The sequence below is a fragment of the Rhinolophus ferrumequinum genome, chromosome 24, assembly GCF_004115265.2.
Source record: "Rhinolophus ferrumequinum isolate MPI-CBG mRhiFer1 chromosome 24, mRhiFer1_v1.p, whole genome shotgun sequence".
Classification (NCBI taxonomy): Eukaryota; Metazoa; Chordata; class Mammalia; order Chiroptera; family Rhinolophidae; genus Rhinolophus; species Rhinolophus ferrumequinum.
This window is the reverse complement of record NC_046307.1, coordinates 23,022,292-23,045,555: the sequence shown is the minus strand read 5'-3', so window position 1 is coordinate 23,045,555 and position 23,264 is coordinate 23,022,292. Positions and strand designations below refer to the sequence as shown.

The following is a 23,264-nucleotide window of genomic DNA, read 5'->3' as shown; positions in this document are numbered from 1 at the left end:
TTGCCATTTGTGACACTTGGGGAAACACTGTCTCGACCATTTTTCCTTGCCCCTGTGCACAGACATGCTTCCCCAAAGGGGCTTTCAGAGGAATTTAAGGATGGAAAGAGAATTCTGAGTCTCCATGCCCAGTGCTCAGCCCCTCTGTCAGTCTACAGCATCCCTGGGAACTGGAGAGGGATGGAAAGGCCGAGGAAGGAAGAACGGCCAACGTCAGCCTCCTTGGGTGGCTGGGTTAGCCCAGCTTCTAACTGCTCTCAGCCTAGTCAAAGACATGAACGTGAACAATAACCAAGGCTTTCTTGTGTCTTCCCTCCCAAATCCTTGCCCGGACCTGGGTTTTGCAGGAAATAGCAGACACATCCAGTGGAGACAAAACTTCCCTGGAGACGCGTTTCATGACGATCCTGTGTACACGTAGCTATCCGCACCTCCGGAGAGGTGAGACCGGATACCTTCCCTTCCCAATTCAGCAGGAAGATCCCCAAATCTGACGAGAACCTCTCAGGTCTCGGTGACAAGAGGAGCCAATTGCCCACCCACCCACTCCTTATCCTAGCAAAGGAATAGGTAGTGATGGAGGCTCAAGGAGCCCTGGCACTAATGTGTCATTCAGCCTCGGGCCAACTCCCTTCATCTCCTTAGGGAAGCAGGCAGGGTGCTTGGGGTAAGGCATGGCAGGTAGCTTTCACCTCCAAGGCCAACCCAATGGATTGGGAATGGCTGCCTGCAATGCTGTGTTGAGAAGGATTCAAAGGTTCTGTGTCATGATCCATTGGTGATGTCTGCAAGGAGCAAGGCAATGAAGGGTGGTGATGGCACAAGAACCACATGGACGTCTTTGAGCCACAGACTGCCACATGCACAGGGCACACCTGTATGCTGTGGCCCTGACATTAGGTGGTCACGAAGTGCCCTTTCACTAAGACCTTTACATTTTAACGTGCATTTGCCTGGTACTTTTCAATAAAATATGTAAGGTGCTTTAGCATAGTGGCTAAAAGAATGAACTTGAGAATTGGACTGCCTTGATTCAAATTTCCCACTTACCAGCCCTCTGGTCTTGGGCAAGTTACTAAATATCTGTGTCTTAATTCCCTTAGCTATAAACTGGGATTTTAATTCTATCTCACATGATTATTGTGAGGATACAAAAAGGATAATACACAAAAAGCATTTAGCACAGTACCTGGCACATAGCAACTTCCTCACTGTTACCATTATGATTACTTATATTAACCTCTATCCCAAGTTGACACAGGAGGAAGGGGAGGCCTAGGAAAAGGGAAAGGTTCTCCCAAAGTCACTCCATGAGCTCGGGACAGAGCCGTGACTAGGACCCATGCTCTTCTACAAGCCCAGCCCGGGTTTCTAGAACTTGTTTGAGGCCCTGGGGCAGTGTCTGGCTTGACACAGATTTGGCTCTGAGCTCCAGACAGCCTGAGGTCAGAACTTCCCTCCCACAACGAGCGTGCCCAGTGCACTTAGGCCTGGGCGCAGCCATACCTGCTGTCCCTTTCCACTTGCCCAGGCACAGCTAGTGGGTGACGGAGGGGTGTTCCCCCCTCTCCCTCTGAGCCGAAGCTCACTCTACAATTCCGGGGCTTCTCTGGGGGCCAGTATTCCAGGAGTTCATCAAGATGACCAACTATGACGTGGAACACACCATTAAGAAGGAGATGTCTGGGGATGTCAAGGACGCATTTGTGGCCATTGGTAACTGGTGGGACCAAGGGAAGGGGCTGGAGGTCAAAAGCAAGGGCTGGGGCCACTGATTCCCTAGACAAGTAGCCGTGGCAGCCTCCTAAGCTACTAGTACTGGAAAATCAGTAGGGCCACTTATCAGCTCCAGGGGTCCTCCTGCCAATGTGTGATTTGTGGGGTAACATGAGGACTTGTTCTCCAGTAATTCTGATGCTCTGTACCTTGAGGTTCTGTACCTTGGGTTCAGGAGAGGTTTCTTTCCTTTGAGTCACCTACTAAACTCCACTTAGCTATAAGCACCTTAGCAGGAAGTGAGCTGCCACCCAGTGAGAGCCAGGTCTAGGGATGAGCAAGAGGAGGCGATACGGACATCTGGACGGGGGAGTGAAGGTGTCAGGCCCTGAGTTTGACCCTGGGGTTGGCAATGACCTGCAGGCCCAGGCTGAGGGGAGAGGAGGTGGGAGAAGAAAGCCGAGCCCAGAGTCTGGGCGTACCACCTCTGACCATGTTCCCTGCTTCCCTCTCCTCTTCCTACTAGTTCAAAGTGTCAAGAACAAGCCTCTCTTCTTTGCCGACAAACTTTACAAGTCCATGAAGGTAAGAAAATGTGTTCATTTGTTCCTTTCCCTTTCCGGTACTTCCCCCTGCCCATGAACACAGAGGTGGGCATCCCCCATAACAGGATTTGTGACAGCTGTGTCCCTATGTGATGTTGATCAGCCTCTGCCCTGTGTCTGGCTCTAGGATTGTAGTTCTCAGCAAGGGGTGACTTTGCCCCCCGGGAACATTTGGCAATGTTCAGGTGCATTTTGGTTGTCACAGCGTGGGGAGTGTTGCTGCTGGCATCCAGTGGGTAGAAATCAGGGATGCTGCCAACAGGCTACAATGCCCAGGACAGATCCCCACGACAAAGAATAATCCGGCTCCAAAGGCCAAGATTGAGAATCTTGCTTTGGAGACACAGGACTGGGTACAACACAGTCTCTGACCTCTTGGAGCTCACAGTCTAGCAGGTGACACAATGCCTCCTATTACAAAAGGTAGCAAGTGCTCAGCTCTGATGCTGGCCCCGGCTTCCTGAAAACCCAGGCCGCGCTGGCCTCCCTCTCAGCCCACCGAGTGGAGTCCCAGCTGCTTGGTGGGAGTGAGCCTGAGACCCCTCTCAGCCTGCATTCCCCAAACATGACAGCAATTTACTGGGTGCTCAGCATGTGCCAGCTCTGACTCCTAAGCGGATGTTCCGAGCTTCCTGGGGACAGAGGTGGGCCCTAGCTGTCCACATACTGTGTCCCTTGCCTGCCCCTTGTGCCCTATATTAGTTAACCAGGTTTGCTGTAACAAATTACCACAAATTGAGTGACCGCAGAAATTTATTCTCTCAGAGTTCTAGAGGCCAGAAGTCCTAAGTGAAGGTGTTGGCAGGAGTGGTTACTTCTGGAGGCTCTGAGGGAGAAGCTCGCCCATGCCTCTCCTAGCTTCTGGTGGTTTCCAGGAATCCTGATGTTTCCTGGCTTGTAAATTCATCATCCCTCCAGTCTCTGCCTTTATCATCACGTGGTCTTCTTGTGTGTCTGTCCTTGTATCCTCTTCGTATCGGACACCAGTTGTTGGATGTAGGGCCCATCCTAATCTAGTATGACCTCAACTAAGACCCCATTTCCAAATTGGGTCACATTGTACGGTTCCAGGTGGACATGAAATGGGGGGGGGAGGGGAGCATCCTTGTCAACTCATATAGGTTTTTGCCTGTCTGACCAGTCCTAGGCAGGGGGGGGCGGGGGGGGTGTTTGAGTCAGGACTGTTAATGGAAGGCAGAGACAGAATATCCCACCCTGGTTTTGGAGGGAAAAGGGAGAAGGCAGATGGACATCCAGGAGTCCTTGCCTGACTTGGCCCTGTTTCTTCTCCTGCCCTGTGTCTCCCTCTGTCCCGGCTCCGTCAGGGTGCTGGCACGGATGAGAAGACCCTCACGAGAATCATGGTCTCCCGGAGTGAGATCGATCTGTTCAACATCCGGCGGGAGTTCATTGAGAAATACGACAAGTCTCTCCACCAAGCCATTGAGGTGAGAGGAGGGGTTAGGGGTCAGTGGGGAAGGAGGTGAAGGTCAGAGCCCTGAACGTAAGATTCAAAGTAAGAGTCCCACTGTCGTTTTCTCAGTGAGCTACTACCTCTTAGAACAGCCAGGGTGTTGCTGAATGAAAGGAGACCTGCCTCATTGTTTATACCCAAATTGATTCCAGACGGATCAAAGGTTTATAATGAAAGATTTCCAAATAAAACAAGAGCCCATTTTCTTTTTGGCTTTTAAAAAACTTTCACTGAGGTATAATTTAACACACCATCAAATTCCCCTGTTTAAGGGTATAATTTAGAAATGTTTTAGTAGTGAGTTGTGCATCTATCGCCACAATCTAGTTGAAAACATTTCTATCACCTCACGAAGGTCCTTTTATCTGTTTATTTATTTCCACCCTGAGCCCTAGGCAACCATCAAGTGACTTTCTGTCTGTATAGCTTTGCCTTCCTGGGTATTTCATATATATATGTAATACGTGATCTTTGATAGCTGACTTTTTTACTTATAGAGCCATTTTATTTATTTTTTATTTTTTTATTTTTTTATCTTTGAGACTGGTCAAGCTCTTAAGGTTCGATACCGTGCTTAGTTGACCAGACTGTGGGAAATCTCACAGGCAGTCTCGCACAGACCGAATAGGGAGACAGCATATCTTTAAAGGGTAGTTTGGGGAATTCAAACTTTTAAATGCGTACACTTTAGACTTGGTATTTCTTTGTGTGGGAATTTATCCTATAGACGACGTACCACACATGTTCCCAAAGGCATGTAAGAGAATATTTCTGCCAGCATTGTTTATAGTAGCAAAAGAGTGAAAGCCCTCCATGTAGAACGGGTTAAATACATGATGGTACACCCACATGGTGGAACACAATACAGCCATGAAAAGGCATCGGGAGGCTCTATGGTTTCAGATCTTCTCTAAGTCGAAAAAGTATGGTCCAGAATAGTGTGAATGGTCTGTGTCCATTTGTGTGGAAAAGGGTATAATACACATACACATCGTTGTAGATGCACAGACTATTCCTGGAAAATGGGCAGCGGGGAGCAGGAGACACTGAGGCCGTCAGGATTGTATTCACTCACTCTGCTTTCCCTCTGCCCCTGCCAGGGTGACACCTCTGGAGACTTCATGAAGGCCTTGCTGGCTATCTGTGGTGGCGAGGATTAGGACCACCTCGGCCGAGAAATGGTCCTCAGCACCAGCCGCCGTGACCAAGCCTGATTGCTCCAGCTCCAAAGACTAAGGAAGGGGCAGGAGTAGGGGTAGGGGGGTAAGGGTGGGCTCTTGTCATCAAATGGGGTTTAGGAAAGTTTCCCTCTCCCACAGGCCACTGAGCGCCCGGCGTGGTCACTCACATCTGAGTGGCTGGAGAACCACAGCCATAGATTCCGTCCACCTTCACTCCTCATCTCCCTCTTCAGCCCTTCTGTCCTTTGTCACAGCCCCTGCCCTGGTTTGGGCTTTATCAAATCCCAAAACATACTGAGCCTCTGTTTGTGAAATGAGTGATGTGTGTGTTTTGAATGGTGGGGTGTGGTGGCGGGAGCCAGTTGAGTGTTTTGCGGGAGGGGAGGGAGGAATAAATGTCTTCGGGCCAACTGACAATCCTCCCACCATTGCGCCACTCACCTCCATCCAGGTGGTGCTAGAGCACTGAACCAGGAGTCCGGATACCTGGGTTCAAATTTGCAATGGCCACACACTTGCTTTCTGACCTTGGGCCAGTCTCTTTCCCTTCCAAAGTCTCTATGTTCTTATCTACAAAATGAGATAATTGGGCAAAAAGATTTTGGCTTTCTCTTCTAACATTGACATTCTAGGATGTGCCTCCAAATCATTCCCTTTACACTTCTCTCTTTAAGTAAAAAGAGACACACAAACACATTTCCAGTGAGGATCTGTGTTTCTGACCAAGAACCTGCAGCTTAGATTGTTCTCATTAGAGCGTGCAGTTGATAATCCTGCCCAGGAGTGAGTTCTGTCTTCCTACTGTTACCTGGGAATCCCATAGTAGAGTCTGAGCTCTGGTTCTGGGGCCCCCTTTGCTCCCTCTGCTCCCTGGATGCTTCTCTGCGTGCCCTTCATCCATTACAACCGAACCCCAAACTTCCTCTTTTGAATTCTTCAAGGGCAGCAGATGCAATCGTGATCTGGGGAGGCCTGTGGAAAGTTTCCGCTGTGTGAAGATCACTGATAAGCAGTAGAATTGACTGCAGTTTCTCTGCCTTCCTTCCCCCGGCTCTGCTTCTACTCCGAGACTTGGATCTAAAGTTGTCCAGCAGTCATGGTGTGATGGTGCCTGCTGGCTAGAGGGATCCTGCTCCCTCTCCTGGCCGGCCTGACCTATCCTGGCAGTTCACTGTGTGTTTATTGTAGCTGTGCAGGGACCATGGGTGGTTGGGAGCTTGCTGGGTCTGGTGTTGTCCCTCCCTCAGTGTGTGACCTCAGATGAGCCGTCACTCTCATTAGGCCGCACTTTCTTCGTTTTTACAGTGTGGGGTTGGACCCCACAGTTTTGAAGAGCGCTCTCTTCATCTCTGACAAAATGAGTCTGAAAGTAAGATAATTTACCTTCTTAGGTCTTCTCCACTTCCTTCCACCAGGCTGTGAGTCCAAACCCCATGAGAGCCAGCTGAGCTGTTGGGGGTATTTTCCCAATTTAATTTAACTATTGCCAAAATATAAATTAACAAAATAGTTAAGAGCCGGGGAGACAGACCTTTGCCATTAACTGGCTTGTGAGCATGTCATCTCTGAGCCTTAGTTCCCTTATCGATAAAACAGGGCCCCCCCGTTCTACTTATCTCGTAGCCCTTGTGGGGTAAGTGAGATGACACACGGAAATGCAGAGCAGGGCCTACTTGTCTTGGTGTCATCTGTTAGCACCACCTGCCCTGAGCCGGGCCCCATTGTAGGAGCTGAGACGTGGATCCCAAGATGTTTTCTGAGCTTTGGTTTCAAGAAGTCAGCGATAGATCACAGAGGTATCCAAAGACAAATATGAAATGTCCTTTAAAATACATACCGAGGGAACATATAGGCTGAGAGTGGAAAGGAAAGAGCGATGGAATCTGAGGGAACAGAAGTTGGGAGGGCCCATGAGGCCAAGGGGGACGCACGAGTGGAGAAACCAGGAATTTCTAGAATTCCTAGACAACGGGAATGAGGGTAGCTCAAACGGAGCACTTGTGATGTGTAAGACACTGTTCTAATCTCTTGACATGGAGTTTTCGTTTAATTTTCAGTGAAGGTGGGTTGCCTTCTGGGACTGGTCAGTAGTAGCAGGAGGACCCTCAGGGTTTGTGAGGTGAGGAAGATGAGATTAGAAATGGGAGTTTGCAAGCCATTATAGAGGACTCTGTATGTCAGGATTTTATCTTATAACCCAGGGGGAGCCTTTCTTGGGTGGGGAAGGTGTGCATCTAGCCATGCATTTAAGAAAAACGTAGGAAGGGAGGGTGACCAGTTGGGAAGCTCTTGCAACAATATGCTAAGACCTCGGTGCCTGCAGAACAAACCACATTTTTTTTCTTGGAGCTCTGGCACAGGAGGGAGTAGCCATGGAATTCAAGGCACCTCGTTCACTCATTCATTCATTCTTGCAACTTATCCTTACTGAATGTCTCTGATGTGCCGTGCCATGCTAGCTACTGATGATATAAAAAGTTAGAACGTCTTGCCTAATCTTTTAAAGCTTCCAGTTGAGTGTCCCTCCCACCCAGCACTTCTGTGGCCAAAGTTCAAGGGAGAGATGTGGGGGCTAAATTAAAACTAAAAGGAAAGAGAAAGCAGAAGCCCAAACCGCGGCTGTCTCAAAGTGGGAGAAAAGGAGGATGGTTACAAATGTTCTAAGTGTGGCGGAGGTCCTCAGAAATTCTCACCTCCTTCTCTTACTTACAGAAACACAACTGTCACTTCTACAGAAAGGAAGCAACTGGCCAGGTGTCACAGTAATTTAGCAGCCAACAGAGCTGGAACGCTACAGGTTCAGTGCTTTTGTAAATGCCCTGAATGTTCTCCTTTCGTCATTCTTGCCCTCTGAGGGGAGGCTTCAACCCAGAGTTATCTGGTGGCTCCTCACTGCTCCCCCCCTCACCCTTCCCCCCGCCGGCCTTGAGAAATGCATTTTCCACTCAGGGCAAACTCTTTTCAGAAGCTCTGGACTGGGATCTGCCAACCCAATGGTCTTTGGGGCCACAAGGAAATGTCTAAAGGAAGTGGCTGGCTGGGAGGGGGTAGCCCTTTTGACCGAACAGAGAGCATCTGTTTGGGAATTACCACTGTCACATTTCCTGCCATTGGAGAAGCAGTGTGGGAACTGCTGGCTATTTGAAACCCCTTGATATTTACTGTGCCCCAGCTTTGTTGAGAGCAATGAGTCACCACCAGAGTATCCCACAGGAGAAGTTTCTCCACAGCCATTCCTTCCTTCACAATAGTGCAGGGGAGATCACCTCATTCCAGTGAGGACACTGAGGGTCCAAGTGGTGAATTGAAAAACAATTGAAAAATTGTCTGAAGCTAATAGATGGACTGAGCTCTGACACAAGAGGGAGTAGAGATCATCCAAACCAAACCTCTTGTTTCATAAGTTTGGAGATTGAGGCCCAGAGAGCAGGAATGTGACCACATTAGTAAGGGTTAGATCTGGGGCTAGCACCCGAGTTTCCTGACTTCTGCTCTGCTCTGCTCTCTCTGCTGACAGGTCCTCTTTCTCTTGTTGGCGAAAGCCAAACTGAGCTGAGAATGAGAGGGAGAAGTGTCAAGTTGCCCAACCCGAATTTCAGAACCCAGAAGCGGTAAACTGGCGTTCTGACACACCTCTCCACTCCCCTCAGACCTCAGGTTTCCCTAAGCAGACTTCTTCACTTGATGGTTGGAGTTAGGCAAGTGGGAAATTCTAGCTGTATAATTGAGCTCTCGCTCAGTGGTTAGATCTACGGAGATAGGCAGGACTGCCACTTAGAAGTGGATAAGTCACTTGGGCTCTATGCCTAGATTTTCTCATCTGTCAAATGGGAATGAGGGGCCGGCCCGGTGGCTCAGGTGGTTAGAGCGCCATGCTCCTAACTCCGAAGGCTGCCGATTCGATTCCCAATGGGCCAGTGGGCTCTCAACCACAAGGTTGCCAGTTTGATTCCTTGAATCCTGCAAAGGATGGTGGGCTCTACCCCCTGCAACTAAGATTGAACACGGCACCTTGAGCTGAGCTGCCTCCCGGATGGCTCAGTTGGTTGGAGCACGGGCTCTCAACCATAAGGTTGCCGGTTCAACTCCTCGAGTCCCACAAGGCATGCTGGGCAGTGCCTCCTGCAACTAAGATTGAACACGGCACCTTGAGCTGAGCTGCCGCTGAGCTCCCAGATGGCTCAGTTGGTTGGAGCGCGTCCTCTCAACCACAGGGTTGCTGGTTGGACTCCCGCAAGGGATGGTGGGCTGCGCCCCCTGCAACTAAGACTGAAAGGACAACAACTTGACTTGGAAAAAAGGCTTGGAAGTACACACTCTTCCCCAATAAAGTCCTGTTCCCCTTCCCCAATAAAATCTTAAAAAAAAAAAAAAATGGGAATGACAAAGAGGTCTACCTCACAGGGTTGTTGTGAAGACAATAAGGCAATGCATGTATGTCACTGTTCAGGATATAGGAAGGACTCAGTAAATACCAGCTCTTTGTTATTAATAAATAGGCTTGATTCCATTTCATAGAGGAGAAAGACTGAGGGGTGGCGGAGTCTCTCAAAACAGCCTCTGATGACTCCTGAGTTCCTACACTGGGCCTCTAACGCTTAGAGAGCTAAGATCATTAGAAAAATTCAACCAAGCACATGGTCGTCAGTGGTAAGAAGTGCAGAGGCCACAGGTTAACCACAGAGAAGCCTTAGAGCGGCTCCCTGGATAGGAGCATGTGTAAGGCACCTTGAAAGATGGGTAGATATGCTTTCAACAGTAAAAGATATTGAAAGCAGGAGGGAGTGCCAGACAGAGGCAACAGCTTGAACAAGGGCTCAAAGGTGGAAGTAGAGGCAATGGAAAGTGCTCCTTGGGCCTTTGGCCCCACACTCAGCGTGAGGACACCATCTGGGAAGGTCACGGAGAGTCCAGGCTGGTGTGTAGACTTTGCCTCCAGGCCCTGGCCAGCCTCAGAATATGCTAGGATTGAGAGTAGCATGATTAGCGATGTCCTTTAGAAAGACACTTCTGGGGTCCATCATGGAGGAGGAGACCAGCACCGTGGCTGGGAGACTATTGGACAGGCTTACCGTTAATCCCTGGATGTGGAGGGAGTAGGACCTGAGCTAGAGCGAAGGAAGCAGAGATGGAGAAAAGAGAAGAAAGACATGGGGGTGGAGCAAGAAACCAAGGGAACTACCCCAACCTGCTATCCCCAAGAGAGAGGGAGGCAGAGGTAAAGCCAGGAGTCATTACCTGGGAACCCAGATGCAGGAAGTGCTTTTGAAGACAGGATGTGAAGCCAAAGGCCCCAGGTGCAGGCCGTCCCACTGCCCTCTCAAACAGGTACAGACTGAGGAAGCCCTAAACCAGAGCCATCTAGGAATGAGCCCTGCCCTGGGGCCCAGCTGTTGCAGCAGTTTCCAGAACATACATTTCCTTCTGTGGCATGGCCCTACCCCTTCCTCTCAACTTCCACCATCTGCCTACTGTACTGCCAGCTGCAGCCAGAGCCCCCATGGTGGCTAACCCACTGAGATGGCCTTGGACCTCCACTTGGAGATAGCCATGGGCAGGGACGGGAGGGCCTGACTGAGCAGGGACAGTGGGGGATAGACATAGAGATCCTAAGCCTGTGGTGGGCCAGCTATCTCCATTCCCACTCTCCCACATATCTGTTATCCACTCAGAGCCATAATACTGCTTATCAGACACAGGATTCCAAATCACTGCCAGCCATACCCACAGGGACGTACATTCTGTACACCCAGAATCAGAAACACACAGTGTTGGCCACATAGAGAAAAATAAAATGATTAGGCCCACAAATAAACTGCTGATAACAAACAGAAATACAGACACTGGTGTCAGTGCGCTACTGACCAGACAGGAAACGCCTCTCACAAGTACCCAAATTTGCTTTTCAGACTCTCTGGGGCACAAATACACTCACACTTTTCTTGGCACACAGCCTTCTGTGCAGCACACAACTCCAGAATCAGCGGCCTGCCTGCTCTTGTGTACTTTCTTTGATAGGAGGAGAAACAGCCAGGTTCTGCGAGGACAGACTGTGGGCCTAACTGTCCTGACCTGAGCTCCGGTCCATCTTGCTGACCTGCTCTGGGGAGGACAGACCAGCTCCCTGGAGAACCAGGCAGTAAGTCGGATCAGCCTTGGAAGGGAGCGGGATCTCTGGGGAAAGCTTTTGGGTGGTAGTGAGGCTCAAGGTAAGTGAAATGTGAAGAGGCAAGAGAGAGAGATTTTCTTTCAAAAGTATTGTTCCCATTCCGTTCACTTCTCCAGGAATGTTCTAGAAGCTCGTGGTGAAAGGGTTAACAGCCCCAGCTGCCATACCCTCTACCATTCTGCGCACTGGGATTTGCCCAAAGGGCGTCAAGGTCACTACCTCCCCATGCGGTGCCTTTTAGCTGTTCCCAAGATAAAACTCCCTGGTGAGTGAGATGGAAACCTAAAATGAAACTTCTCAGCCTCAAGCCTAATTACTGTCATACTTGTCAGCAGCAGCACCAAACCCATCATCATCGCCTCCTCCTGGGGCCTGGTCTCCCCTTGGGGTCGGAAGATGTGGCATTCTCTTGGGCACATGTACCCTCCCTTCACTGGCTTCAGACTCCCAACTTTCCTACTTAGGAGGATGTTTCAGAGACAAAATGAGCTTCCATACAAGGCGCCTGGCACAAATGTCTGGTACCCTGAGAGGTTCAGACCCTATTCCTTGCCTTCCTCACTTTCTTCTCCCTCCCAGTGTCCTCTCTCCCCTCGCCCTTCTCCTATCCTGGGGTCCAGATTAATTGCAATACAATATTTGCATAGACATGAGACCTCACTCGGGGAAATTCCCCCGGTGACCAGGCTTCCTTTCTGAGGTCAAGCCACATCATCAGACACTGCTCCTTCCTCTCTAGCATGACCCAGCCTCCTGTTGGCTTTGGCCTCTGTCATCTGGCAGGTGTAGATCCAGGCTCACAGATTGAGTCCTGTCCTTTGACCTTGGGCGCTGTCCAAGAGAGTCTGAGTGTAGAGGAGGGGTTGGAGACCCCGAGCAAAAACAGAAGTGGTAGATATTTGAGGAAGAGAGAAAAGGGCAGCAGGCAGCAGGGGGTCAGGAAGCCTGGATTGTGATGCTAGATTGTCAACAACACTGCCTGACCCTGGGGATACACGCCTCTGCCTCCCAAGGCCCTAGTTTCCTCTTCTGTCCAGCAGGGGTGGGTGGGTGGGTGGGGTGGTGGCGTTCAGATAATCTCTAAGCTTTGTTCCAGATTTGATGGGCTAAGAAGCCACTTCCTTTAGCAGCAGTCTTGCAACATTTGTCCTTGGATCATCTTCCTTTGACAAGAATCTTGCAACATACTGCCTTATATCTGGTTCCTTGGAAAGCACAATTTTGCAAAACGCATCCCTGAATCCCATTTTTCAGATGCTGACAGAATTATACATCTCTCCTCTCCTCATCATGATTTGGTCTGAGTTGTAATTTTTCTGTACCCATCACCATGTATAATGTTCTGTGACCCACAGTAAGTGGAATAGAGCTCTGTTCTCTCCCGATTCTAAAATCTGTTCTCAGTCTCTAACCCTGGCACTGAGAAGGCACCTGCCTGCCCTGGTTCAAAAATGTGAACATGTTGGGCAAGACCACAGTGCCCCCAAGAAATAGTGAGGTCCTGGGACCACCTGCATCAGAACTAACTGTTAAAATGGCAACTTCAAGAGCAGCGGTCAGTCATAACTTGGAATCACCTGGAATGTTTTTAAAGTACCAATCCCAGGCCACACCTGATGAGACAAGGGACTTGTAATGGTGGCATGAAATCTTCTATTTTGAGGTTTGGATTTCTTGTATTCAAATTAACAAGTGTAATTTAGCTTGGGACTCTTTCAAAGCTTTCTTTTCTTGCTTCGCTTTCCGCCAACTGCTAAGGATTCTGCTTCCTATACTATATTTACTCTGCAGACCAGTTTCAATGTTTCTAATGACTTCAGCCCAGTGCTGGCCCTGTGACTTGGGAAAGGTTTTGCATCTGTGTGGGATCCACTCCTGGCTCCAACTTAAAACTACTTATCATATGCAAAGGTTGCCATAACCGGCTTAACTGCCCTTTCTCCCACCCCAACAGACCAAGCCAAACTCAGGCCGAAGCAATTTACATCCTGGTTAGAAACAATAAAACTGGAGATTAAACAAAGACTCGGGGCAGGAGTTTCCAGCAGACTCTGCCCAGCCGACCCTCCTCTTACTTTAATAAATCTTCCTTCTGTATTTCTACCTGACTCATGAATTCTTTCACGACCCTTGAGCGAGCAGCCACAACACCCCCTGAGATTCTGATGTAATTAGTCTAGGGTGGAGCCTAATTTTACAAAGCTCCCCAGGTGATTGTAAGGTACAGCCAAGAATGAGAACCATTGGTCTAAGGCCCCACCCAAAACCAAATGGATCAGATGATGCTGAAGGACACTAAAGTTGATGAACCCCTGACCTAGGATATTCTTTAGGAAATTATCCCGATGGGCACACCTTCTAGGCACATAAGTATTCCCAGAGTTGTAGATGGGCAAAGAGAACTGATCCCCTGACACAGGTGAGGAAGGTGAGGGACAGAGAGAGGAAACCACTGCTAAGATCACAAGGTGAGTCAGGAATGGCCGTGGGCCTAGTACCAGCAGGTGCTTTGAGACTCTTTTTGCACAAGTCATGGATTGGATGCTTGTGGGACCCAGAGTAGTACTAGCACACTTGGTACCTCCGGATAGTTCATGACGGTGAGTTCTCCTTGGTTGCCTATCTATGAGCAGTTAATTCTTACTTTGGAGTTGGAAGACGCAGCTTAGGGAGTTTGGGCTTCTCAAGCTCTACTAAGTGCTAAAGTCACCCCTGGGAGGGTGACCAGGTACCAGGTGGGTACACCCCCACCTGGGAGTCTGATATCTTAAGTCTGTGGTGGGACCCAGAATTCTTCCCAGTGTCCTGAGCTAGGTCCTAATGCCATGAGGAGTCCCCATCCTTGGGGAGTGTTCTGCAGAACTGGTGAATCAGGAAACCCACAGGGTCAAATCCATTCATTCTCACATTAAATATTGGTTGATTGACTATTATGAGACTCGCCCAGTGTTGTTCCCACAACATCAACAACAAGACCAGAGAGGTCAAGGTGGGAGCAATGGGGCTGGATAATTAAGTATCAAAGAAGTGGACCTGGGAGAGTTTCCCTGTGTATATCCAAATGTCAGCCATCTTTGGATGAACAGCAGAGGTCTCATCTTCAGGTGAGCTCTGGAGATAATTACCTGAGTTTGAACTCCAGTTATGCCATTCATTAGCTGTTGGCTTAAGCCACTATGAGCCTCAGTTTTCTCATCTGTAAAATAGCAGTACCAATCTCCTAGGGTTCTGACAAGGAATGCATGCAATAATTCCTTTAAGAGTACTTAATACCATTCCTGGTGTATGTTAATCTTAAATATTAGCTATTAATGTTATTATTTCCTGACCATCTTGGCCTGTTCTGATTTCTCCTTCGTCTAAACTTTTAGATTTCTTTAAAGTGTCAGAATAGAAGTTCCCTTAGTGATTATCTAGTCTGATTCCTTTACATTTTCATAGAAGGGGAAGCTGCGGATCAGAGACGGGAAGGGACTTGCCCAGGACCACACAGCAGAATCAGGACTCAAACTCAGCTCTTCTGATGCCCAGCCTAAGGGCCTCTTCTTCTTTGATGTCTATCCCATGGCTTGAACAAGGAAGGCAATTTCAGGGAATTCATGGTTGGAAGAAAGAAGAGGTGGGAGAGAAGGTGGGAGAAGCTGATTGCTGTCAGTGTCAATCTTCCCCCAGGATGTGCAAGCCAAGTATTCCTAACTGGAGATTTCAGTTCATGCAGGTCCAGCTCCTTCAGCCTCCTTAGCCCTTCAAGGTCATTACTGCCGCCTAAGACTCCACGAGCAGGAACCAGTCCACGTCAGACTTCATGAACTCACAGAGCATCTATGATTGTTGCATCCTCTGGAGAGAAAACATTGTGTACAGAGGGAAAGTTGCAATCCAGAGACATCAGGGCTGAATGACATATTCCCCGGATGAGGAATCTGTAACTCCATTTCCTCAAAGAAGTGCCATTCCTCAATTTTACAGAGGGCTCTGGCTGACCCAGGGGGCTGATTCCAGCTCACCAGGAAGCTTCATAAAGGGAGCCAGGGACAAGATGTCTCTTCCTGATGCTGAGTGCTGCTACCAGCCCAAATGCCTGCTTCTGAGCTGTTGGGGACACTGGTGAGGGTGGCCCTGTCCTTTGGTATCAGAGGACAGAGAGGGGAACATCTGATGGCATGGATGTGAGAAGGTGTAGTTTACTCCCAGCAGAGAGAAGGGTCTATATGGAGGGAAGTGTATCATTCTTTGTGCCTGGTCTAGTTCAAGGATTGCTGCCATTAGTCCTGTAGAACTTTCTGCAGTAGTGGAAATATCTGCACAGTCTGATATGGTAGCCACTTGCCACATGTGGCTATTGAACATTTAAAAAGCGGCAACTGTTGGGGTGGCCGATTAGCTCAGTTGGTTAGGGCATGGTGTTGATAACACCAAGGTTGCCGGTTCGATCCCCGCTGTGAGCTGCACCCTCCTTAAAAAAAAAAAAAGAGTGGCAACTGCGATTGAAGGACTGAGGGTAGTATGGACCAAGAGTCGGGAAGTCCCTCCATTTCCTCACTTGGAAAGTCACTTCCCCTGTAAAGACCATTGGGCCAGGAGATCTCGCCGGCATTTCCTATGGAATCCCAATATGAAGGGCACAGAAGCAAGCAGTTGAGGATTAGATTCCGGGGACCCCCCCCCCCCCCCCCCAACCCCCCCCCCCCCCGCCCAGAGCTGAATGTGGCCCTTTATGACCTGGCCTGCTTATTTCTCCAACCTCTGTTACTTCCCCCTTGCCTGCTTCAAACTCCATGCTCCATTCAGAGTGAACAATTTTCAGTTCCCTGAATGCACTCTTCTCTTTGCAGGTCTACTCCTTTTGCTGAGAACACTTTCCGTAACATTCTTGCTCGGCTACTTTCAGGTCTCAGCTGAGGTGTCACTTCCTCCAGGAAGACTTTCCAGATCCCTCCATTCTGACCAGATGCGCCCTTGTCCAGGCTCCTGTAGCTCCCTCTATTTCTCCCACCAAAACACACCTCTACCGTACTTTATTGTAATTACCTATTAACTTGCCTACAGCCCCCAGAGCAATGCTATCCAATACAGTTCTCTGCAATGATGGAAATGTTCTGTATCTGTGCAGTTTAACGTGGTGGCCACATGTGGCTATTGAGCACTTGAAATGTGGCTAGTGCTACTCAGGAACTGAATTACTGATTTTAATTAATTTTAACTAATTTTTATTTAAATAGCCATGAGTGACTAATGGCCACTCTGCTGGACAGGGCAGCCCCAAGGTCTGTGAGTTCTGAGTAAGCAGGAAACAGGTCTGATTTGTCCACTCCTGTATCCGCCGTGGTCTATAAGACTGAAGAAACTGTAAGAATGAAGAAATTCCCGAACCAGGAATGATTGAGTAAGGCTAACTCATCCAGATGGCCCCCTCCCACCCAACATCTTTCAGTAGATAATGAGCTAAGACCTTCTGTTTGTAGAGTAGTTAATAGTTTACAAAGGATGTCTGTAAACCATCATCTTATTTTAATTACCATCGCAGGAGGTGGGCAAAGAAGGACTCATCCCCATTTTACAGCAGGGGATCACTGAGGCTCAGGTTGGAGAGGTGAGGCTCAGGAACACCAGCTGGTTAATGCAGACCTGGGTTGCTCCTTGGGGGGTAGGTCTCTAAGGCCCCCCTTGACATCCAAATGAGACCTGGCACAGAGGGAAGGAGTAAGTTTTTCCTTCGCTGTGGAGAATCCATAGAGACTAAGTGGAAACAGATGGGGTAGGAACCGGGGGCAGGAGGAGAGGAGGATGTGGGCTGGGCATCTGGTGATTTCCTCAGGGTCCTGGGCACCGGAATCCCCCACCTTAGGCAAAGGAGGAAACAGAGATCCTTGGGAGAAACCCAAGGTGGGGTAGGGTGGGCAGGCCAGGTTTCCCCTACCCCTGCCCCTCTGCCAGTTCCCAGACCAGCCACAGAATCAGCAGGCTTCCAGCTTTTCCGTAGAGCCTTCTGCCCTTCCCTGGAATTCACTCATGGCAAGTGACAGCCAGTCCTGGAAGCGACAGGTGGGGACTGACAAAGAAGGGCGCTGTGCTCTGCCAGGGGGCGGGAAGGGGCCTCAGCTGGGCCTGTGTGGCTGCCTAGCTCCTCCATCTCGGGGAATTCCCCTCCTGCCTAAAAGTCAGCCCAGCCCAGCTCTCCTTCCTGCAGAAGCAGCGAGCTGAGGAAGCTCACAGGCCGGCAGCCCCCGCTGCGCACACCTTCGTCTTCTCCTGCGCTTCCCCAGGTGAGTGACCCAGCTTGGGCGTTGAGCCAAGACAGGGGAAAGGGCTCCCAGCACAAGGGTGCTGGGGCCACCAGACCCTCCCAGCTCTGGCCAAGAGCCACCCGGTCTCCCGCTTTCCTGACAGCTGGGGTTGGCTGCTCCCAGCCCACCTCCCTCTTCCCCCAAGCAGGGCTTGGGCTCAGGGCCTCTCGGCCTCCTCACCTAGCCCCAATCTCCTCTTACTTCTCTCCCTCCATTTATTTTCCCTTCCTGCCCTTCTCTTCCTGCCCTGCCTTTTCTGCCAGTCTTTTTCTCTCTAGTCGCTACTAGTTATTCCAAAGGAAAAGAGAAGTCTATTTTTGTCTTATCCTTCCCCCAAGAAAAGGGAATAGGTTCATAAGTGTGAACGCAGATGTTTGTGTGTGTATTTGTGAGATTGTGTATCTATGTTTGTGAGTGTGTGTCACGCCTACTGAGGTGTATAAGTGTATGTCCGTGGGAGTGAAAGTGTGTGAGCATGTTTCTGTGTGTGCGTGTGAGCGTGTTTGTGTCTGGATCATTATGCGAGTGTGTGTGTATGTGTGTGAGCGGGAGAGTGTGGTTGTGTGATGGGCACTGTAGCGATCTAAAACTAGACAGGAAGCCACCAGGTGGGAGTTCCCCCCACCTCACCCCTTGCCTTCCTTGGGGACTCGATGGAAGGCTGGGACCCTCTGGTGCGCTCCCCTAGCTGCTTTACTCCAGGGGTAGCTGGACCCGTCAGTGGTTGAACCTTTAACAGAGAGCCGAGGCACTAGGAGTGGGTGAAAAGGCCTACACACACTGCTCATGAGCCTCCTCTTTGATGTCAAACAGTCCAGATTTCCCAAAGCCGGTCAGAGGCCCAGCCCAGGGAAGTCCCTGGCTAGGAGGGGCAAGGAGTGGAGGCCAAGTCACTGTCGCAGTAGCTTCTGGGCTGGAGAACAATGGAAGGAGAAGAAGGAGGGGCCCTGGCAGAGGGAGCATGAGAGGATATGAGGTGAGGCTGAAGGAGGATTGCTCTGAAGGCCTTGTCAGGGCTTCCCAGGATTAGGAAACTCTCTGGTTCCCATGGATCTGCCTCCCTCAGGGGCTGGGCTGGGCCTGGCTGACCTCTTCCCACTTCCAGGAGGATGGCAAGGGGCAAGCTTGGATCTAAACCCACATCCGGCTTGACACCCTGACCTGGAGACAGGGAGCCGGAGGGTGAGGAGCTGGAGCAGGGGAGGCCTGGGGTGCCTAGGACCTGTGGGAGGGGCCTGGTTAGGCCGCTCAGGCTACAAGGCTGGGAATTTCCCCCACTGTCACTTTGCCCTTTTGTCTCCTCCAGAGGTGCCCTAGAAACCCTAGAGGAACAGGCAGGTCCAGGGACACCAGGGACACAGCTGGGATGGAGAAAGAGGAAAACAGGAAAGACCCTGGAGAAAATGTCAGGAGAAACGCCTTTTGGGCCCGGCACTTCCGAGAACACACTTTGTGAGGTCTAGGGCAAGTTTCTCTACGGCTCTAGGCCCTGGGTCCTCACTGGAAAAAGGAAATCAACAATCCCTGCCCACCCTAGAGGGCTGATAATCGTAATTATCATTGCTGCCTTTCACCGATGCCAGGCCCCGTGGCATTTTATTCGCTCCACCCTGTGCATTGGACACTGTTCTAACCTTCATGTTATGAATGAGGAAACAGGCAGGGAGCAATCATGAGGGGTGTCAGGGCTGTGATCTGAGTGTCAGGCTGGAGTCTGTCTCACTCCACAGCCCAGGCCCCAACCCTTGCAGAACTTGCCTCTTGGAGGGTATGATACGGTTTAGTCCACCTTAGGGGTTATGGCTACCTTACCACCATCAGATCTATGCCCTTGTGAAGTTATTTGGGAGGTAGGTAGAGAGAATTAAAAATGCCTTATCTGGCTGAGGGTGGGAAGCAGGGACCTTAGACTCCGCTCACTTCTTATCAAAAAACGCGATTAACGAGTACAACTTTAGTCAACATCATGTGCTTGATGCGTGTTTCTCATTTAACTATCACTGAAATCTCTCTCATTATACATACACACCCAATACCAAAAAGCACCTAGAATCCACGTGGGGGGTGAGTTTTACATTCCCGAGATTGCCTTGGGCTATGGAGACGTGAGACTGGATCTAAGGAAGGGACCCAGACCCAGGAGCGCTCTTTTCCTTGTTCATTAGCTGCTTGCCCTGAGTTTCACTGACCCTGCAGCCAAGGCCCCAGTTCTCACCCTGGCGTGATAGACGTGCTCGTTTACCTTAGAAGCCCATTTCCCATCAGTGGGGCATGTGGAGATAGCAGCACTCTGGGAGCAGGAGATTTGGGTTCTAGTCCTGAGTACAAAGGACAAACCCTCTGTAAGACCCCCGGGAACTCCCAGCCCCTCTCTGGCCCTTTGTGGCTTCCTCCCTACAGGGAAAAGGCTAGGTTTGATCCTTTCTAATGACTCTCTAAGGACTGGCATTTTGAGTTCTATGTCTTGCTAGCTAGCAAGACTCCATAGCATAATGTTTAAGAGTGTTAAGAGTTTGAGTCTTTCTGCTCCAGTTAATTGTTGTATAAGATGTTTGCAAGTCATCTAACACCTCCAAGCCCCAGTTTCACCTGTGAAATGGGGATGGTAACCGTTCTGAACTCAGAGGGTGTTTGGGAGACGCATTAGGTAAAAGTACGGGCCTAGCCCACAGCAAATACTCCACAACTGTTACCTTTTAATATTTGTAATATGCAGCCTCCACTCCTCTTTAGGCACTTGATTTAGAGCTCAATCAGTTATAAGTGGGTTTGGGGGTATGTTTCTGAGTTCCCTCAAATGTGGATTTAGGTGTGACTTTGGAGCAGCCTTAGTGGAGGTGGTGGAGGGGTAGGGAGTGGCAGAAAGGAGATTGGGAAGCTGTGTGCTTTAAAACAAAACAAAACAAAACAAAACACCGGCCTTTTGATTCGCCTCCCAGGTGGGGCTTTGCGCAGGTGCTTGTTGTCACTCTGGAAGAGCAAGAGATTCCCAGTTGCCTGAGTGACTCAGCTCCCAGAGTCAGGCCCAGGTTCCTGGCTTGGACATCTCCTTCCAGATCTGGGATAGTAGGGAGTGACAGGCTAGGACACCTGTTTCCCCCACTCCCAGGCTCCCAGAGTCTAGGGTACCATAGTGGATGTGGATGATGGGATGGAACCTGGTGAGGCTGTATTCCTGGGTTTAACCATGAAGTTCCACCCACTGCACGCAATCCATGTCTATCATTTCTCCAATGCCTTCTCTGTGTCAAGCTTTGGGCTTTACTTGCATTATCTCATTTATCCTTATGATCACCTCAGGTGTAGATACAATTATTATCTCCATTTTTCAGAGAGCAATTGAGGCCTAGAGAGCCCACCCAGATAGTACCATGTTTCCCCGAAAATAAGACCTAGCCGAACCATCAGCTCTAATGCGTCTTTTGGAGCAAAACTTAGTATAAGACCCGGTGTTTACATTATATTATATTATATTATATTATATTATATTATATTATATTATATTATATTATATTATACCTGGTGTTATGTTATGTTATGTTATATTATATTATACCCGGTCTTATATAAGACCCGGTCTTATATTATAGTAAAATAAGACTGGGTCTTATATTAATTTTTGCTCCAAAAGATGCATTAGAGCTGATGGTCTGGCTAGGTCTTATTTTCGAGGAAACATAGTAAGTAGGGGTTAGAAGACCACTAGTTAGATCTGTAGCCTATGTTCACAATGAGTGTTGAATTTCTGCAAGAAAGAAAAATCATGATGTTGTAAAGACAACATGATGCAGGGGAAGGAGTACATACGAGGTGTGATCAACAAATAGGGTGAATGTTTAAATTAAAAAAAATGTATTACAGTAAAAGTCACATTGCCATTCATCCCCCTCAAAGTATTCCCCCTCGCTTCGAACACTCTTATCCCATCATTCTTGCCACTTTCTGAAGCAGTTCTGGAAGTCCTCTTTTGTGAGTGTCTTTACTTCATCCTCTATCATGACAATGCTCCATGTCACACATCACTTCTGGTACAGCAATTTCTGTCAAATAAAAACATGACAGTGTGTCCTCATCCACCTTATTCACCGGATCTGGCACCATATGACTTCTGGCTCTTCCCCAAAGTCAAAATGATCACGAAAGGTAAACATTTTGAATCGATTCAGAACATTGAGGCAGCCACAACAGTGCAACTAAAGACACTCACGAAAGAGGACTTCCAGGACCGCTTCAGAAAGTGGCAAGAACGATGGGATAAGTGTGTTTGAAGCGAGGGGGGGTGGTATTTTGAGGGGGATTAATGGCAATGTGTCTTTTGCTGTAATAATAATTCCTTTTAATTTAAACATCCACCATCTTTTTTTTTAACTTTTATTTATTTGAGTGTGTTTTTCTAGGACCCATCAGCTCCAAGTCAAGTAGTTGTTTCAATCTGGTTGGGGAGGGTGCAGCTCACGTGGGCCCATGTGGGGATAGAACTGGCAACTCTGGTGTTACGAGCATTGTGTTCTAACCAACTGAGCTAACCGGCCGCCCGTGACCATATTTTTTTTATCACACCTTGTAAGCCTGGGAGCCAAGATCCTGAGTTCCAACCCTGGTTGTGTCACTCACTGTGTGTGGCCTTAAACAAGTCATTTACTACATCAAGGCGTCAGTTTACCTATCTGTCAAATAGGGGATTGTGATCAATGGTCTCCATGGCCTCTAACATGGTGGGATGTTCTAAAGTCAAACTAAGACTTAAAAGGCTGGGAGGGGTGGGTGCGGTCATGACTTTGGAGAAATGAGTTTTCTCACATATTGTAATGATTTAAAAAAATTATCCAAAAGTAGGAAATCAGGCAAAAAGATGACGGTGTGACCTTTTAATGTCATACTAGAGCATTATCCAAAAAGCCCACCTAGGAGTGAGATGGCACTTTGGGGAACGAAACTATTTGCCTAACTAAGGTTAGACATTTTACCAAAACAGCTGAAATAGTCTGGAAACAAAATGCAAATAGTTGGAGACCCTTCATATTTTGAGTAAATTTCGATGTTCATGAGAAGATTGTGGTTGGGGTTAGGAAGATGGCATTCTAGGAAGAGGCAATTTGGGAAGCATAGACGCACAGCAGGAAGAAAGCCAGTTTTGGGGGCCCCAATGGGTAGAGATGATGCCGAGAGCTGCCACATCAGGGTAATTTCCCTGTACCCTCCCCTATCGACGACACACAACGGTGCTTTGGTGTTTGCATCCCTCCTTCTCTCCCTCTCCTTAAAATCAGGGTATATGTGTACTTCCTTTCATAATTAAAATGAACTAGAATATTGTTTTGAGAATTTGACAACAAATTTGAAGTAAGTGAAGGCGTCTCAGATGTCACAAAGCTGAAAGAATTCTTGGATTAGGCATATACTTGGGTAGGGTATGTGTGTGTTCATAGGTGATTGACAGATCTCTCCTTTAGTACAATGAGGGCCTGTGTGAAATAGCTCCCCAAATCCTTTCTGAGGATGAGGGCCTGTCAATGATTGTTTTCAACAGTTCCAATGTAATGGGTCTTTTGTAATAGGTTTTTCATCAAGTCATATTCACCCAATTTAAAGAGCTGTCCTTTATTCCACGGTTAGGTTAGGTCCTTCCACTTTTTGAAATTAAAATTTACCCTCTTTTAAATAAAATGATGATCTTAAAAAAAAAAAAAGTATTCCCAATCTTAAACCAAGTTTCTGATCCTTACAGATCTGGGAAATCCCACAGACTGTTTTGGTGATCTGGCCCACAGCAAGGCAGGGCAGGAGGCTGGCTCTGGATTTGCCTACCTGGGTTTGCATCGTGGTTCACTT

General features: G+C 48.8%; 1 protein-coding gene across 4 annotated transcripts in view; it reads left to right on the top strand.

Moving 5' to 3' along the window:
• ANXA6 (annexin A6) overlaps window positions 1-5,290 on the top strand; it is a 46,598-nt gene extending 41,308 nt beyond the window's left edge. For all 4 annotated transcript variants that reach the window (XM_033096170.1, XM_033096167.1, XM_033096168.1 and 1 more), the window contains 5 exons: window positions 348-441; window positions 1,621-1,716; window positions 2,243-2,301; window positions 3,647-3,769; window positions 4,896-5,290. In XM_033096170.1, coding sequence (XP_032952061.1) covers window positions 348-441; window positions 1,621-1,716; window positions 2,243-2,301; window positions 3,647-3,769; window positions 4,896-4,955 — 432 coding nt within the window. In that variant the 3' untranslated portion in view covers window positions 4,956-5,290. The remainder of the gene's footprint in view (window positions 1-347; window positions 442-1,620; window positions 1,717-2,242; window positions 2,302-3,646; window positions 3,770-4,895) is intronic.
• The last annotated feature ends 17,974 nt before the right edge of the window (window positions 5,291-23,264 follow it).